This window comes from Rattus norvegicus, chromosome 3 (genome assembly GCF_036323735.1).
Source record: "Rattus norvegicus strain BN/NHsdMcwi chromosome 3, GRCr8, whole genome shotgun sequence".
Lineage (NCBI taxonomy): Eukaryota > Metazoa > Chordata > Mammalia > Rodentia > Muridae > Rattus > Rattus norvegicus.
This window is the reverse complement of record NC_086021.1, coordinates 9,903,256-9,923,074: the sequence shown is the minus strand read 5'-3', so window position 1 is coordinate 9,923,074 and position 19,819 is coordinate 9,903,256. Positions and strand designations below refer to the sequence as shown.

Genomic DNA, 19,819 nt, shown 5'->3' with positions numbered 1-19,819 from the left:
AGGTCAGAACATGAGCAAGTCTTACCTTTAAATTAAAACAAAGTGTCTATATGTCTCTATTTGTGGTTATGAGGTAAGCCTCTGTGGCTCTACTAGACTTACCGTTTCTATAAGAAATTGTCTTACTTAGGGTTCCTATTGTTGTAATGAAACAGGGTGACCAAAGAGCAAGTTAGGGAGAAAAGGTTTATTCAGCATACATTTCTACGTTGCTGCTCATCAGCAAAGGAAGTTGGGACAGGAACTCAAACAGGACAGGATCCTGGAGACAGGAACTGAGGCAGAGGCTATGGAGGGGCACTGCTTACCGTCTTGCTCCTCATGTCTTGCTTAGCTTGCTTTCTTATAGAACCCAGGACCACCAGCCTAGGAATGGTGCCGCTCACAGTGGGCTGGGCCCTCCCCACCAATCACTAAGAAAATGCACTACAGCTGGATCTTATGGACGCATTTTCTCAACTGAGGTGCCCTCTTCTCTGATGACTCTAGCTTGTGTCCAGTTGGCATAAAATCAGGGAAGTGGTTAGAATGTGATTGTCCCATGGGAAGTGTGGCACAAGTAGGAGGTGTGGCCTTGTGGGAGTAGGTGTGGCATTGTTAGAGGGAGCATATCACTGTGGGGGTGATATATTTCTTCTCCAACACCATGTCTGCCTAGACGCTTCCATGATTCCTGCCTTGATGAAAATAGACTGAACTTCTGAACCTGAAAACCTGCCCTAATTAAATGTTGTCCCTTATAAGTTGCCTTGGTCATGATGTTTTTTTGCAGCAATGAAACCGTCAGACAACCAGCCAGTATAAAAACCCCCAAAGAGCAGAATTCTTCAACGATAGAAAATATTTTCAAGTCCTGCAGTGAGAAACTTATTCTTGAGAGAAGAAACAGTAATGAATGAGTCCATGATAAGGTTGCCTCCAAAGACATTCTTGGAGTGTAGATGTGGCTCAGGGAGACCCCATGGAGTGCACAGGGGCTTCTCAGGAGAAGAGAGCTACATGGTCAGGAACCACAAAGGATTTTAAAGTAATTGCAAATGGCAGAGGAAAGAGCTCAATGCAGCACCTCTGCATTGGAGTCACCGTCAAGAGTTTTCTGAGGATAACCTCACATGTGAGTAAAAGACGGGAACTTTCTGGGGCTAGATACCATAACAGGGCCCACAGGTGTGGAGGAAGCCATCCAGGCTTAGGAGAGCCAGGCAAGACAAGCCAGTGCAGGAGCTCTTTGTGGTCATCTAGGTGCATTGAGCAGAGACCTAAAAAATACTACAGGATGCAACAGAGGCAAACAGTTGTCAGGGAAACTAAAAACAGGATCCACGTAAGACCTGACAGAAGCTCACGGCATCCGCATCTTCCCATTTAAATTACTTTTTACTGATCATACAAAATAATGGGCTTCATGATACTTTCAGGAATCAATAGATATAAATTGGTTTGGCATTCACTACCCTTGAGTTATCCTCGTCAAAATGTCCTCCAGGGAGCCTCCACCTCACATCCACCTTCTGTAGTGATGGCTTGGCTGTAGTTTAAGGAATCAAAGAGACCAATATGGATGCGGCCCAAGTTCAACTCATTCTAGACCCTTTCTATTCTTCCTGAATCTCCTGCTTCACTTTTTGAGTACTCCATTTGGAATTCCTTCCTCCCTCAGTGTCCTCTACTCCCTCATGTGTTCTTTAGTCTTTCTTCCACATCACCGTCAATTTCGTCAATTTATTCTTTCTTACCCTCATCCTGGTCTCTTCTCTTCATGTGAAGATTGGTTTTACAGGAAAAGATGACTTTAGGGGCCTGGAGAGATGACCAATGGATCAAGAGCTTGTCTGCTTTGAAAGAGGACCTAGATTTGGTTCTTTGAGCTCATGTCCAGTGTCTCCAAATCACCTTTAATTCCAGCTCCAGGGGAACTGACTATTCTTGTCTCTGTGGTCTCTTGTATTCATGCCCTGCCCCCACCCACATAATTAAAAATAATACATCTACAGATGAGAAACAGTTTTCATTAGGTTCCGTTAGTCAAAGAAAACCTGATCTTCTCTGATTCTGATTCTGTTTGGATCAGTTTACTGGGTTTCCCCTTGAGTTCCAAGATCACCTCCCTGTTACCTGCCACTCTTTCCCCAACAGTCTATTTCTCCCTCAAACTTCACCTCAGAGAGTCTATCTATATCTGGCCCCTCTCCACTGCTTCCTAAACATCCATCTTTTTTTTCCGTGCCATCCCTGCGCCTCTAAGCCTCATCTCCAGTTCTTTTCTCTCCCTAAAGACCAGACCAGCTCAGTCCTGTTTGTTTTAGTCTATGTGACATCAGACTTACTGTTCACAGCCTTGACCTTTCCTGCTTCCTCTCCATGTTTCATGCACCACAGCCCGTCTCCTCCACCAAAGTGTTCACACACAACACGTCACATCGCACATTTTAATATTTAGAGCAAAAACAAATTCCACTGGAAAAGATACTGGGGTTGTCAAAGGCCCGTGGGTATCTGAAACACAGAAAAACAAACATTACCCCCCAATCCTATAAATTCCCCATCTATGTCCCCCTCACTTCGTGAATTTCACCTTAACAGATCTTTTCCATCAGATTATAGACGTGGATGTGGATGTCGCCATCAAACTTGATGAAGTACATGGAAGGCTTAGCTGGGACTTGGTAAATGACTTTGCCGATCTTTTTGGAACCGTTGTCTCTGGTGAACTGCACACATTGACCTGTTAAGATGTCGCTGTCAACGTCTGACTTCACCGCTGCTGGAGGAATCTCTGGAATGATACGGAGGTTACCTTCTGTGTAATCATCCAGGAGCTGGTGGATGTAAAGGGCTGGATCTTTCTCGTAGGTGATGTAAAACCAGTCTTTCTTGATCGGCACCTGGGCTAGGACCACCCCCCTCCAGTTGTCCTTAGAGCCATGTTTGCCCTCAAATTTATGCTCCACAGCTCGGCCAACCATGGCACTTGCGAGATGGGCGTCTTTCACTTGAGGAAACACTACTTTGTGAGGCAAGACCTTAAGCTTTAAAATCCTCTCATCGCTGTGAAGTTCCAGTCCATAGACACAGTCAATTCCGTCATACTTGACCAGATAGAGAGAGGGATTTGTTGGCAGTTGGTCTAGAACGATGGCCTTCCATTGGGTGACGGGCTCATCACCTTCCTTCCATCCGTGAGAAATTCTGCAGCCCACAATGTTCCCCAGGGCCTTGGAAGAAGGCCTCCTCCTCCTCCACTTCTGGAAGGATGGTGTGCTCATCCTCCTCAGAGACATCCTCTTCTTCTTGGCTTTAGACCTAGTGTGGTAGGCCACGACATCCTGGTCAACTGTCTTGTGACTATCGTTCTGTGTTCATGCTTCATACTTGCCCATGGCCTGGGTTTGAGGAGCTCGCCTGCTTAAACCAGACACAATGCTGTTGCCTCTGTCATGTGAGTGCCTGCAAGAACAATGGGGGTGGGGTGGGGGAGGGCGCTGGACCAGGGCTTTTGTCTAAGAGAACTTTGGTGCAGGTGAGGAAGGCGATGGTAGACAGGGATCAGCATCTGAATCTAATTCTGTCGTAATCAGAAGTTCATAGGAGGGCTGGGCAATGGTGGAGCACACTTTTAATTCCAGCACTCAAGAGTCAGAGGGAGGCAGACCTCTGTGAGATCAAGAACAGCCTGGTCTACAGAGTTAGTTCCAGGATAGCCAAAGCTACGCACAGAAAAACCCTGTCTCAAAAATCAAAATCTAAAGTTCAGAGGGAAATGAACAAATGGTTCTCTACAGCTCAGAATAACATATTCAGACACATTTCTTCAGCCCGAGGCACTTTGCCTCTGCTGAGGAACCTCTCCTTGAATGGCAAGGTCAGTGTGGTATTAAGTATCCCTGTCCCCACTTTAAGCAAGCAGAACAGAGAAAGGATAGCAAAGGAGCCAGAAGGGTGGCCACACCCCTCTTCTACCCTCTAACTATGAGCTATGTGGCAACATCCACAACTGTCTGCAAAGAGACACAGCACACAGTCCACTGGCTTTCTGTACTGTGCATGCTGACCCAGCCACAGGTTTATTCCGCGACGCTGTTGCATCTTCGACCGCAACTAGAGTCTTTTGTGTAGGCAACAACAGCCATTTAGAAATAATATCTCCTGGGGTTGGGATTTAACTCAGTGGTAGAGCACTTGCCTAGCAAGCACAGGGCCCTGGGATCGGTCCTCAGTTCCGAAAAAACAAACAAACAAACAAACAAACAAAGAAAGAAAGAAAGAAATATTTTCTCCTAAAATGCACAGGCACAGAGAGGAGCTTTGGCATTTTAGTAGAATTATGAATTAGATATTGTTAGCAAAGGATAATAAACTCTTAGACTGACTAGCCTAGAGCATCCGCCGAGCTCTCAAACGTGGAAGACATCATCAGAACATACGGTTACACACTGTACGAGGGAAAACTTTTAGCTTTCTGGGCTACAAGGGTCCCAGTTATCTTCATAAACGTATTTACCGAGAGAAAATGTCCTAGTCGTCCAGATTCTGTCTTCTGAAACCGGTCAGGCACCAAAAGCCTGTTGAACAATTGTGGGGTTCAGGAGCTGAACTGGCTTTCACACCCCGCTGGGAAGATAGTGAACCCACCTTCAAGGGAGTCTAGCGCCCCCAAGTGGAAGAGAAGCGCAACCTCCGCCCAGTGCTCTGTGACATCATCCAGGCTCTGCTTACGTCATAGAAGCCCTCTCAGCCCAGTTCCTTCCCTAGTTACGCTTAGAAACCTCCAGAATCTAGGTTTTAACTTCTCATGTAGCCTCCTGGAGACCCAAAATAAAGTCCCCACCCAAATATTCTGATGACTCGAGTCACAATCTGCCCATGTAGATCTTTTCATGCATTTTTTTTTCATAAAAAGTCTTTGGTTTCTGAGTCACCAACATCCTTGGTGGTTATTTTCCCAGCTCCTATCTTTCCTTTGGTTGTCTTTAAGCAATTCTCCGTATCGGAAATATTGGTAGTCTCTCCCTCCGAGGCAGCCCACTGGATAGCACCCCAAAATTAGCTTTATCAAACCAACAATTAGAGGAGGGACATTTTTATTCACACAAAGCTGTAATTTAACAGGATTAAATACCTTGTATTGAAGTCAATGGCAATCATGAATTATGGATTCTTTGCAAAGAGCGAGGAAAAATTAGCTCCTGGACCTGCTTCCAAAGTCGGGATAAACTGACGACAAACCCGATATCGACCCGTCATATTTTAAATGTCTTTAAAATTTACCAGCACTTCTGGTTACAAGAAATTTATTAGATCAAATGCAGCAAAACAGGATGAAATAGATGAGCTAATTTTATTTTTGAAATATGGGTAGACAGAATTTACAGTTTGGACAGTTTGGAATTTACCTGTAAATTACAGGGCACTTTAATTGTTTGTGTCACATAGACCTTCAGATCTTCAAAAGGATTCTTTTCAGAACCCTCCCCTGTCACCACCACACTCTGACCCTCCCTTCCCTCTTCCCAGTAATTCCCTTCCACTTTAACGTTATAATTTTTTTTACATGTACTTAGAGCTTAACAACTTATGGCAGCTTTTTAAAATCTGTCCTCTTTTCTAAGTGCACCGTCTTCTTTTTCTCTCTTCTATCGTAGTTTTAAGCACATTTTCCTTCACATTTTGAGTTTTCCTCTCTCTCTGCTCTTATGACTCCTCTGCCATTATGTGACTGTTGTCGACTATGTGGCTGACCTCAATGAGGGGTTAACTCAAAGGACGTGATTTTTCCCCCTTTTCTCCCCTTCATCTTCCTTCCTAGGCACCTGCTGAGATTTACAGCCTTGGGGATTTTTTTTAAGCCTGGACAGCCGGCACACACACACACACACACACACACACACACACACACACACACACACCATAGAGATAAATTTAAAAAAAAATTAAAAAAAGAAGGAGCCAGGTATGCCCCTTTAATTCCAGCATTCAGAAGCAAGCTGATCTCTGTGAGTTCAATGCCTACCTGGTTTATAGAGTGAGTTTCAGGCCAGCCCTACCTACATCATGAAAACCAGTTTCAAAATAAAACACAAAAGAGTGTTATATTTATGTCTGCTAATGTAGGCAACAGAGAAACTATTTCTATAGAGAAAGAATGTATTGTTGAGAGAATCAGTGGGCTGGAAGGAGACCCCAATTCTCTGTGTCACTAACTCCATCACAGTCTCAGCAGGAAGCGAGAATGGGTACAGCTAAAAGGAAGCAGGACGATCATGAGTAAAGCTGTGGACACGCATCAGCCCATCAGCAACAGAAGCAGGTGGAAAACCAGCTGGGATGAGATGGCGTCACCAGCCAATGTCTCTGACTGACAGTCCCTAGTAGCACCAAGATGTTCTTTACCTTCAAGTAACCCGGGACTTTTCAGACACTCAGAAACCACAGAACAAAATGTGGCAAATGCCTAAGAAAAGATGTCTTGTGGGACATATTTGTTTATACAGGTTTCATGTAGCCCAGGCTGGCCTCAAACACACTATGCACCCGAGGATGATTTTGAACTCCTGGTTCTCCTCCTGGTAATGGGACTATGGGCATGGACCACCACACCAGGCTGATGAGGTACTGTAGGTGGAGCCCAGAGCTGTGTGAGAGCCAAGTGAGCACACTGTCCACTGAGCTGCATCTCCAGACCCTCGGGATGTGTTCTGCTAATACAACAAAACTAAAATAGATGTCTTCAGTGAGAGACAACAGGAGTCTCTCAGTCAAGAAACATTAAATCACACATTCCCAAGTAATACATATGTCAAGAAATAATGACACTATGTAACAGTAAGAAAAAAAGAAGAAGATAGGAAACATATTGTCAAAATGTGTGAGATATAACTGTGATGGTGCTAAGAGGAAACTTTATTTACAACACTAATTCTTAATTAGAAACAAAGACCAGCAACCTAAATTTTTATCTACACTAGAAAATAAGAAAGTAATTAATTCAATGAAAAAAATTATTGTTAAAATGAACCCCAAAACACAAAACACTAAAAATAAGAAATTAACAACAAAAAAAGCCAATGAAAGACAATTAGTTTTTTTTTAAAGCAAAGAATCTTATTTTTACGTCTCGATTAGACCTAGATAGAAAAATATAAGGTCCATTCTGTTTGGCGATTTAAAAAGAAAAAAAAAAAAGAAATTGCCGTGTTTTAGAGTTTATGCAGAACACTGAACCTGGTACCACAGACAAAATTTTTTTAAAAAAAATTATTCATCATTTAAACACTTTTTAATGACAGTGTATATACTCAACTTACCTCTTCTATAATCTGTTTCATATCAGACAAGATTTCCAGGGTTGCCATATGGAGATTATGCAGTATTGAAATGGAAGCACAGCATTGTATTCCCAACAAAGACTCTGGTTGAGAACATCACTGTTTTTCAAACGAGGAAACTAGCACAAGATCCTAGCCCAGTCTCCCGAGGCGTTGTCCCATCTTAGAGCCATTTCCTCAGACAGCATTTCCCATGTGTCATATTTTTCTTCAAAAATCGAAACAGACTTGTTTGCTGCACTGTTTGGTTTGCCGTCCTGCTTGGGAGATCTTGGACCATCAGACATGACGAAACTTCTCCCACACACCCCCAAACGACAGCACTGGTATCAGTGTAGAGGAAATTGGTGAGACAGAAACCAAAAAGGAAAAAAAAAACTGTTGCTGTTTGGAGAAGAGTCATGTAAGTAGGCCAAGCTGACCTTGGACATTCTATGTAGCCCAGGATGGCCTTGGAATTACTATGTAGCCCAGGCTGGCCATGGACTTACTCAGTATCCCAGGCTGGCCTTGATTTATGATGTAGCCCAGGCTGTCTTTGGATTTACTATGTAGCCCAGGCTGGATTTGAACTTGGGATCTTCGCGAGTATTGAGAATATAGGTATGCACTACCACACTCAGCTTTGTATCTGTTAGTATAAGTGACTCAGCTGTGGCCCCTCATTTGCCAGCCTCCCTCAACATCAACAACAGCATCCACAATCACCCACTAGGACAATCCCATCCTTTAACTCATCTGTTAATGTAAGACTTTACAGGACAGAGAGTCAGCAGGGTCCTCCTCCTTATTAGAACACATTTGTGTGGAGGGATTTGAGTGATTGTTTGAGTGAGCCAGTCATACCTTAACCTGGTTCTGATATTATGACCAAGATGGAAAAAAAAAGAATAAGGAAACAAAAGTAAAGGAGATGGGTCCAACACCAGGACTTGAACCTTAGCAGTTGAGGAGATGGCTCACACGTCTCAGGTAAATGACGGGTAGGCTTTGTGGCCCACATAGTATCCCAGTCCAGGGAGGTAGAGATAGGGCAGATCCCCAGAGCAAAATAGCTGTCAAGACTAGTCATATTGGTGAACTCTGGGTTTGCCTGAGAAATGCTGCCTCAATGAATAAGGTAGAAGAGAATATGGATTAGTCCCTACATTATACACTGCACGTGCATGTATGTACACACACACACACACACACACACACACACACACACACAGGAACAAAACAAAAAACCTTGGTCTTAAGGCATTGCCTCCAACGTAGTAGCACATAGTAGGAGGTGGGGATCTAAATAAGTGTTCCTTTCCACCCCCACAAAGACCAACATACTTATGAACCCTCAGCCCTGGATCTGTACAATCTGCTGAGGACTCCCAGATGTTTAGTTTAGTCTCCTCGCTCTCTAACATATTCTGGTGTTCTGTTTCAGGAATCCAGAGCTGGGGCTCGACAGACATGAGCCTCACTCCCAGTCTTGCATCCAAGACAACTTTCAGCTGTCATGTACTGATCCTTGGGATTCCCTGCCAAAGTACCCTGACCTGCATTTCTCACGAGGCCACGCCATGAAGCCAGAGAAAGTGCGGCTGTCTTACTCTGCCATTTATTAGCTTAGAGTATTGGGAAATTGGCTCGACCTTTAAACCTCAGTTCCCTCATGTATAAATGAGGAGGCGAACAATTCCAGTTCATCAGATCTACATTAGGAGTGATTTAGAAAAACACATCAAAATGATTAGTGCCAATGTGTTTTATGAATGATAAGCAGTATTATTTATATGATTTGTAACATTGGAAATTATGGTACCTGGAACGTAACGGTTTTCATTATCTTTGCACAGATGATGCGAGGAAAGCATCTAGGATGCAGAAATGCTTCCTTTTTTGCTTTATTTCCAAGAAGCATTTCTTTCTGCTCCAATTATTTTTTTAAAACTTACTTTCCTCTCCACCTCCCCTTAGGTGATTAGGTTAGAACAGGGTTTGGTCAGAGGGGTAATAAAACATGTTACAGAATATATCTACAAGATCAGCTGTTGAGTTCAAATGGAGGCAGCCTCCATGGGTAAGCCATGCTCCCCCTGAAGCTATTGATTTCTTTACTTTTTTTTATTTTCATTGATTTCTTGTGATGGCTAGTCTTGGAGGAAAGAACCTCCCTCGAGGAGCTTCCTCCATCAGGTTGGCCTTGACTATGTCCAGGTGGCATTTCCTTGACTGTTAACTGATGTTGGAGGGCCTGGTCTACTGTGGGCAGCACCGCCCTATGCAGGTGGGTCAGGACTCTGTAAAGGTAGTTGAATGTGAGCTTAGAAGCAAGCCAGTGAGCAGTCTCTGTACTTTCTGTTTCACAATCCTGTCCTGGTTTTCCTTGATGATGGGCTGGAACAGAGAAGATGAAATAAAATTTTCCCTTCAAAAGCTGGCTTTGGTGAGTGTATTTATCAGAGCAACAGAAAACCAAAATTAAGCAAAAAATCACAGTGCCAGATGTGGGATGTCTTCCTGAAAGTTGTTGACCAGCGAGATCCCAAAAGCCCTCACAATTTTACAGATTGTTTCCATTGTTCTTCGTAGCCCTCCAGAACCTGATGGTAAGACCCTATCACTGAGGACACTGAATTCTTTTGGTCACAGGTCACAGAAGGGTCAATCTGAAGTTGAGGTGGAAGCATCCTCTATATTGGCTAGCCTTCCTGGTTCAAGAAAGTGCTATGTACGCTTCCAGGGGAGAAAATCATCTACAACCTTACTCGGGGGTGAACCTTTCAAGCTAATACGTCAGGAAAGATGTGCCCCTAATGTGTTAGTGGCATCGCAGTCATGGGAGTAACCAGTGGCTTTCCAATCGGATACAAGGCATATTGCACACGAGGGAATACAAACCAGGTTCTGCAAACTGGTCAAGAACCTATGGTTAGGGTGATATAGGCCCTATGAAAGAACCTAATGCTAAATACATTGTCGAACTTCCTTCCAAACATCCATATTTGTATCAATAGATCAGGGTTGCACTCAGCTCTCATCAGAGATGAAGACTCTGACTACCATGAGCAGAGACATACAGCTGGACAAAGTGCTGGGAATCAGTGGTGTTGGACTGTTCAGGTGGAAATAGGACAGCTAAGTCTTCTCCTCCACAGCTCAGAGAACATCATGAAAGAGTGGGTGGAAGGAATGTAAGAACCAGAAGATGTGGAAGTGGACAGCAAAAGGATATCTTTTAGATTGGACCTAGTCATTGAACTCTTAAACTGATGGCGGCTATGGTCACGGGCACAAGACTGGGCCCCTCAACACTTCATCACAGATGGGAGAGGCCATGAAGACCCTCCCCTCCCTTGGCAATCAACATTTATTGGAGGAGGGTTCTATCCTGCAGGCTTAGATTTTTCAAGACCTACTTTAGTAAGAGTTCTTAAACCCTTTAAACTTCCTCTAGCCCACCACCCACACTAGGTAGTGGAAAGGAAAGGATAATAGGGCAAACAAAGGACGTTGAGGACGTGCTTAGAAATAGTTCTCTGGGGCTATTTCAATCTTCATAATCAGGATATCAGTTCAGTTGACATGAATCAGCAGAGGTAGGTCGATCTACTTGCAAACACCATTCACGAATCACCAAGGACAGTTCAACCCAGAAGAAATTGTTGAGCTCTTCCAATTGGCCTGGGTTCGAGGAGGCAGCAAGAAGCCACCACAATGTCACCACAAGAAGTTCTCTGGGGCTTTTCTCTCTACAAAGCCATGACAAACAGTGGTCAGTGAAGAAGGAAAGGTGAACCAATGCCCCAGCATGGTCCATGAAGACCAGTGTCATCAAAGTCCATTGAGCATCAGCGAAGAGTGTCAAGGCAAGCCAATGCTCTGGTGTTGCCCACTGTTGTCCAGGGTTATACTCGTACCCTTTCTAAACATCACATGCCCTTTTCCCAGGCAGCTACCAGAAACGCCATATGTTTATTCTCAGCAAAACATCCTCTCCTAAGACAGTTTCCAGAACAACATCCATGACACAGTTGAGTCTCCAAAGAAACCAGAAATTTCTGCTTCACTCCCTTCTTCATTCCTGTACCCGTAGATAAGTTGTTCTTTCGAATACCTCTGTACTCACGTAATTAATTAAACTTAGGGATTACACGCAGAAAGGAGACATGAAATAGGAGGGGGGACTTATTCAGAATATCGGTGCCAATTGGAGAGGGAATGGCGTGAGAGAAGGGGTTGACCGAGGGGATGACGGAGGAGGATGAGGGAGGAAGCAAGGGAGACCTGAAGAATGGGATGGGAGAATGAGGGAGGGGGATGAGGGAGGGGAATTGGGAAGGGAAATACAGAAAGGGAAGGTCTAAAACTCATTATATAAGTATATGAAATTGTTAAACAAAAACATCAAAATCGCCATTTTTTTTAAAAAAAAGTTTAATGTTTCTCTTTATAGAGGGTCAGTCATTACAACTTAGGGCTTTTTTTGTTGGATCAATTTTGTCTTTAAGGTTTTTTAGTTCCTTGGAGCAAATTGTCAGATGTGAAGTTTTAGTTCGACTCAGTGCCGTCCAGGGTTCTGTGTAACTGAAAAATCAAGTCAATAAATACTTTGTATTAATCGTCAAAATCCCAGTGAGTTCTTTCCAGTAATTTTCCTTTTATCACACTCCACCCACAGCCCTTCTCAAAATGCTGGATGAATTAACTACCTGCCACTGAATGGGACAAAAGTTCAAACCAGTGGAAGTGGGAAAAAGCAACTAAAAGCAAACGAAGTATCAAACAGCAAAACTTCTTTCCTCTGCATCTGGGTTTCCATTTTATGGTTTTGGAGAGTCTATTACACGGAACAAAATGAAAGAGTAGAGACTGAGGTGGTTTTTAACTTGGTGAAGAAAGGCAAGCATAGCTGCAAATGGGGGGTAGGCGGGGGTAGGATGACAGGGCTGTTCCTCTCTTGATGATGTATGTAAACACCAAAGCTGAGAATGAAGAGAACCTCCAAGTGAAAACGATTATGCCAAAATTTATCAATACAAGAGCGTTTGTATCACACTGACTGAACATTCACACAAATAAATCACACTGCACGTCTAGTATGCGTGTTCACACACATCAAGTGGTGCTGTGTTTGGGGGGGCTGTATAAACAATGATTGTGTGACTGGAGAGGTGGCTTGGTAGTTGAGAACTGTTACTGCTCTTGCAGAGGACCTGAGTTCAGATCCTGGCTCCAACATGGTGGCTCACATGCATTGATTACTCTTGTTCAGTTCTGTGCCCTGCTCCTGTCTCCTGTCTTGATGAATACACATGTGGTCTTGAGGGAAACCGACTTGAGCCCTGTGGCCTCCCATGTCTTATTGACAGCTATATCTGCTTTTCTCCCCTAAGTTTCTTGTGGCTTCTGTATATGTATCTTTTATACAGATACATAAAAGCAAGGGAAACACCCATATATGGAATTTAAAACAAGGAAACAAAGAACGAAAGAAACAAGGAAACAAAGAAACCAAGAAACAAAAAAAACAAAGAAACAAAGAAAGAAAGAAAGAAGGAAGGAAAGAAAGAAAGAAAGAAAGAAAAAAAAGAAAGAAACTGAACACCCTCCAGGTCGGCAATGTGACCATCACACTCCAGTTGCTCTGCTTTCCCCATCATGATGGGTGGTACCAGCTCAAACATGCATCAAAATAAACACTTCCTGTCTCTTTTTTATTGGAATTTTATGTATTTAAATTTCAAATGTTACCCCCTTTCCTGGATCCCCTCTCTCCCATTCTCTCTCCTCCTGCTTCAATGATGATGCTTTTCTTCCCACCCACTCCCATCTCAACACCCTGGCACTCCCCCACTTTGGGGAAATGAGCCTTCAGAAGACCAAGGGCTTCTTCTCCTATTGATGACAGACAATGCCATCCTCTGCTATATATGTGGCTGGAGCCGTGGGACCCTCCATGTATACTCTTAGGTTGGTGGTGTAGTCTCTGGGAGCTCTGGGGGGGTCTGTTTGGTTGATATTGTTGCTCTTCCTATGGGGTTGCAACCCCCTTCAGCTCCTCCAGTCCATTCTTTAACTCCTCCTCCATTGGGGTCCGGGTGCTCAGTGGTATGATTAGCTGTAAGCATCCTCATCTGCATCAGTCAGGCTCTGGCGGAGCCTCTCAGGAGACATCCATATCAGACTCCTGTTGACAAGCACTCCTGTCTTCTTTAAGTTTTTTGCTTTGTATTTTGTCATAGCAACAACAAGTAGAATCAATATGTGCCCTCTTCATATCAGGGCCATGTGAATTAGAGTCAGTGCTTCACTGAGCCCTGTAGGGTTCTCTTGGCTCCATCCACAGAGACTGGAGAGGGCATGGACCCTCACACGGACCTGGTGTGGCCATGGTCAGCATAGACGCTTGATGATCTATTCTCTTTGTGAGAAACAAAACTTCATGTCATTGATAAATACAATCAAGGAGAGTGTCACATGCAGCTATCCTAGAGTCTATTTTTGCATACTTATTCTCAGCAGCCCTCGTTGGGAGTCAGGGACACTGTGAGGCGCCGAGAACATCTCAGTTCTATGGACCACCTTCTGCATTCCGTGACATCATAGACCTTGGCCCTGGAATGCAAATTCTTAGCTCAAATATCTAGCTCTTCCTTCCAGGTGTAGCTGTGTCTTGGGTCTATGACTTCTAACACGAATCAAAACCTATAGGTTTGGGAGAAAAATGGTCTCATGTTAACGGGAAATGTATCTGACATGCATGCCTTCGATATAGTTATCCAAGTGAAATTTATCAAAGGAAAGGTGTGATCAGACACCCAAAAGACAACCTAATTCCTAAATTCAAATTCTTTGAGTATTTGTCCTAATGCAGCTCTGTGTGTGTGTGTGTGTGTGTGTGTGTGTCTACACATATTTCTGTGTATGTGCATGAGCAGAACAGAGGGAGACCCTGCACATCTCTTCATTCATCTTCCTCTTTTTTTGTTTTTGAGACAAAGTCTCTTACTGAACCCAAAACTCACTGTCCCTGGCTATCACAGGCATCCCACACATGTTATCCCCTTTCCTGGTTCTCCCCTTTCCCATTTCCCTCTCCCCTTGCTTCTATGAGGAAGCTCTTCCTCCCACCCACTACCACCTCAACACCCTGGCATCCCCCACACTGGGGAACTGACCCTTCACAGGACCAAGGGCTTCTCCTCCTGTTGATGCAGACAAAGCCATCCTCTGCTCTATATGTGGCTGGAGCCGTGGGACCCTCCATGTGTCCTGTCTTTATCCCTCCAATCATGGATTATGGCTGTCATGCACGTGCTGGTAATTTCACAGCAGGCACTGCTTCCCACAAAACTATCTCCCCAGCTTGCATTTTATCCCATGTTTCTTGCATGCCTAAACAACAGCTTAAGAAGACAGGGAATGGGGAAGAATGGAAGTTTAGTTTTCTTTCTGTTTCAATTCCCTCTTCTTCTTCTTCTTCTTCTTCTTCTTCTTTCTTTCTCCTCTTCTTCTTCCTCTTCCTCTTCCTAATCCTCTTTTTCTTCCTCCTCCTCCTCCTCCTCCTCCTCCTCTTCTTCTTCTTCTTCTTCTTTCTTTCTCCTCTTCTTCTTCCTCTTCCTCTTCCTCTTCTTAATACTCTTTTTCTTCCTCCTCCTCCCCCGCCTCCTCCTCCTCGTCCTTCTTCCCCTCTCTCTCTCTGTCTCTCTCTGTCTCTCTCTGTCTCTCTCTGTCTCTCTCTGTCTCTCTCTCTCTCTCTCTCTCTCTCTCTCTCTCTCTCTCTCTCTCTCTCTGAAACTCTCTGTCTCATTGTTGGGTATTTCCTCTTTACATTTTGAATGTTATTCCCTTTTCCAGGTTTCCAGTCCATAAGCCCCTTAACCCTTCCCCCTCCCCTTCTATAAGGGAGTTCACATCCCCACACGGCCTCCCCACCCCTCCCCATATTCCCCTACACTGGGGGACAAACCATGTCAGAAAAAATTGTTTCTCATTCTATTGTTTCTCAGCAAGGCCATCCTTTGCTCCATTCAGTAGGAACCATGAGTCAGTCCATGTACAGTCTTTCTGTTGTGGTTTGGTCCCTGGATGCTCTGGGTGGTTGGCTTTGTTATTATTATGGGGTTGAAAATCCCTTCAGCTCTTTCAATCATTTCTCTAATTCCTCCAACTGGGGTCTGATTCTTGGTTCAGCGGTTTGCTGATGGCGTTTGCATCTGTATTCGACATACTCTGGCTGTGTCTCTCAGGAGGGATCAATATCCAGTCATTGTCAGCCTGCACTTCTTAGCTTCCTCCATCTTATCTAGTTTTGGTGTCTGCATATGTCTGGGCTACATCTGGTCCAGGCTCTTGACGGCAGGTCCTTCAGTCTCTGCTATAAAGTTTGCCTCCTTATCCCCTCCTGTGGGTATTTTGGTTCCCTTTTAAAGAAGGAGTGAAGCATCTGCATTTTGGTCATCCTTCCTGAGTTTCATGTGGTCTGTGTATTGCATGATGGGTAATTCAAGATTTTTGGCTAATATCTGCTTATCAATAAATGCATATCAAGTGTGTTTTTCTGTGATTGAGTAACATCACTCAGGATGATATTTTCTAGTTCATTTTATTTGCCTAGAATTTCATGAAGTCATTGTTTTTACAGCTGAGTAATATTCTACTGTGTAGATGGACCACATTTCTGTATCCATTACTCTGTTGAAGGGCATCTGGGTTCTTTCCAGCTCCTGGCTATTATAAATAAGGCTGCTATAAACACAGTCAAATATATTTCTCTGTTGTATGTTGGACCATCTTTTGGGTATATGCTCAAGAGAGGTATAGCTGGGTCCTCAGGTCATGGAATGTCTAATTTTCTGAGGAAACTCAAGACTGATTTCCAGAATGGTTGTACAGTCTGCAATCCCACCAACAATGGAGGAGTGTTCCTCTTTCTCCACATCCTCGCCAGCATCTGCCGTCACCTGAGATTTATATCTTAGCCATTATCACTGGTATGATGCACAATTTCAGATATTTAGTTTGATTTTAATTTCCCTGATGACTAAGGATGTTGAACATTTATTTAGGTGTTTTTTGCCCATTTGATAACCTTCAGCTGAGAATATTTTGTAACTCACTGTACCCATTTTTTAATAGTGTATTTTTGCTTTCTAGAGTCTAACTTCCTATGCTCAATGTATATTATGGATATTACCCACTATCAGATATAGGATTGGTAAAAATGTTTTCCCAATCTGTTGGTTGTAGTTTTGCCCTAATGACAGTGTCTTTTACCTTACAGAACGTTGCTGTTTTATGAGGTCCTATTTGTCAATTCTTGATCTTAGAGCATAAGTCATTGGTGTTTTGTTCAGGAAATTTTCTCCAGTGCCCATGTGTTCAAGACTCTTCCCCACCTTTATCTTCTATTAGTTTGAGTGCATCTGGTTTGATGTGTAGGTCTTTGATTCACTTGTAATTAAGCTTTGTACATGGTCATAAAAATGGGATAATTTGCTTTCATCTACATGCTGACTTCCTGTTGAACCAGCACTATTTTTGGAAATTGCTGGTTCTTCCTTTGGATGAATTTATCTCCGTTGCCAAAGATCAAGTGATAGGTGTGTGGGTTCATTTCTAGGTCTTCAACTCTATTCCACTCTCTATCTGTCTGTCTCTCTACAAATATCATGCAGTTTTTATCACTATTGCTCTGTAATACTGCTTGAGTTCAGGGGTGGTGATTCCCCCAGAAGTTCTTTTATTGTTGAGGGTACTTTTAGCAATCCTGGCTTTTTCTTATTCCAAATGAATTTGCAAATTGCTCTTTCTATCTCTATTAAAGAAGTGAGTCGTAATTTTGAAGGAGATTGCATTGAATGTGTAGATTGCTTTTGGCAAAATGGTCATCCTGTCTATATTTATCCTGTCAATCCATGAGCATGGAAGCTCTTTCTATCTTCTGAGATCTTCCTCAATTTCTTTCATCAGATACTTGAACTTCTTGTCATACAGATCATTCACCTGCTTGGTTAATCTCACAACAAGATATTTTATATTATTTGGGACTATTGTGAAGTGTGTGATTTCATTATTTTCTTTCTCAGCCTGTTTATCCATCGAGGAGAGGAAGGCTACTGGTATGTTTGAGTTAATTTTATACCCTGACACTTTGCTGAAGTTGTTTATCAGGTTAAGAAGTTCTCTGGTGGAACTTTTGGGGTCACTTAAGTATATACTATCATATCATCTGCAAATGGTGATATTTTGATATCTTCCCTTCCAATTTGTATCCCTTTGACCCCCTTTTACTGTCTGGTTTCTCTGGCTATGATATAGAGTCCCATATTGAATACGTAGGGAGAGAGTTGGGCAGACTTGTCTAGTGCCTGATTTTAGTGGGATTGCTTCAAGTTTCTTTGCATTTAGTTTGATGTTAGCTACAGGTTTGCTGCATATTTCTTACACTATGTTTTGATATGAGCCTTCAATTCGTGATTTTTTCCAGGACATTTTATCCACAAGGGTTGTTGAATTTTGTCAAATGCTTTCTCACCATCTAATGAAATGACCTTGTGCTCCTTATCTTTGACTTTGTTTACATGATGGATTTCATTTATGAATTTTCCTATATTAAACCATCCTTCCATCCCTGGGTTCAAGTCTACTTGATCATGATGGATGATTTTTTGATGTGTTCTTAGATTCTGTTTGCAATAATTTTATTGAGTATTTTTCATCAATATTCATAAGGGAAATTGGTCTGAAGTTCTCTTTCTGGGCTGAGTCTTGTGTGGGTTAGGTATAAGAGTAATTGTGGACTCATATAAGGAATGCGGTAGTGCTCTCTCTGTCCAATTTTGTGGAAGAGTTTTGACAATATTAGTATGAGGTCTTCTAAGAAGGTCTGATAGAATTCTGCACTGAACCCATCTCGACCTGGACTCTGTTTGGTTGGGAGACTTTTAATATCAGCTTCTATTTCTTTAGGAGTTATCGGGTTGTTTAAATAGTTTATTTGTTCTTGATTTAACTTTGCTACCTGTTATCTGTCTACAAAATTGTCCATTTCCTCCAGATTTTGCAGTTTTGTTGAATATAGGCTTTTAAAGTAGAATCTGATGATTTTTTTTTAATTTCTTCAGATTCTGTTGTTATGTCTCCCTTTTCATTTCTGATTTTTGTAATTTGGATACAGTCCCTCTGACCTCTGGTTAGTTTGGCTAAGTGTTTATCTATCTTATTGTTTTTCTCGAAGAAACAGCTCCTGGTTTTGTTGATTCTTTGTATCGTCCTTTTCATTTCTACTTCGTTGATCTCAGCTCTGAGTTTGATAATTTCCTGCGTTCTACCCCCCTTGGGTTTACTTAGTTCTTTTTGTTTTAGACCTTTTACATGTGCTATCAAGCTCCTTACACATGCTCTCTCCTGTTTCTTTTCCCGAGCACTCAGAGCTATAAATTTTCCTCTTAGCTCTGTTTCCTTGTGTCACATATGTTTGGGAATGTTTATCTTCATTTTCATTAAGTTCTAAGAAATCTTTAATTTCTTTATTTCTTCCTTCAACATGTTGTCATGGAGTAAAGCATTTTTCAACTTCCATGTATATGAGGGCTTTCTGTCATTATTGTTATTGTTGAAGACCAACCTTAGTGTGTGGTGATCTGAGAGAATGCATGGGATTAATTCTATCTTCCTGTATCTGTTAAGGTCTCTTGAGGGATCGATTATGTGGTCAATTATGAAGAAGGTTCCCGAGATCATGAGAAGAATGTATTTCCTTATTTTTTAGAATGGAATGTTCTATAAATATCTGCTAAATCCATTTGGTTCATAACTTCTATTGCTTTCTTTACATCTCTGTTTAATTTCTGTTTCCAATATCTCTCCAGTGATGAGGGTGGGGTGTTGAAATCTCCTACTATTATCATGTCAGGTGCAATGTGTGCTTTTAGCTTTAGTAAGGTTTCTTTTATAAAACCTCAGGATTTCTCCTGAATCATTTTTATTGCACAAATTCAAATGTAAGTATAACATTCTGGTTCTTGAGTTGATATTCTGGAAATTTAACTGGGAGAGGCAAGGCCTCAGTCTCTAACTAGAGAGCTACATATACAAATACAGAAACTACTAATGAAAACAAATTTGCTTTAAAAATATTTCAAATTTAGAAAAGTATTCATTTTCTGTTTTGTCTGTGGGAAGGTTGTTTACTTGTTTTTTTTTGTTTTAATATGAAGAAATATTTACAGTACATCAAAATAAGTGTGAAATGAATCACAATAGAATCCTCTTCATTCCAGCAATTTTTCTACAAGAGCAGAGTCAAGTGATGGTAAAGTATGTAAATCAGACCTCCTGCTTCCTAATTGTCAGAGCTTTAAGACTGTCCTAAGTTCTCTACACTTAGATTTTTATAAATTTTTCATGAATGGGTGCAGATCTAATCTAATAGATCTAATAAGCTAGTATACCTGACTATGTCGTCTGCCCCCATGAGAAAACTTTGTATTGTTTTGCTTTTTTGT

The 19,819-nt window shown here is 42.3% G+C and overlaps 1 protein-coding gene across 1 annotated transcript; it reads right to left on the bottom strand.

Annotated features, from left to right (window-relative positions):
* Positions 1–2,415: 2,415 nt before the first annotated feature.
* On the bottom strand, positions 2,416–4,644 carry LOC134486246 (Y-linked testis-specific protein 1-like). Its single transcript, XM_063285166.1, has 3 exons — positions 4,502–4,644; positions 2,576–3,402; positions 2,416–2,496 (listed from the first exon to the last, which is right to left on the bottom strand). Exon 2 carries the CDS (start codon positions 3,279–3,281, stop codon positions 2,577–2,579), a length of 705 nt encoding a protein of 234 aa, XP_063141236.1. The 5' UTR covers positions 3,282–3,402; positions 4,502–4,644; the 3' UTR covers positions 2,416–2,496; position 2,576.
* Positions 4,645–19,819: the final 15,175 nt, after the last annotated feature.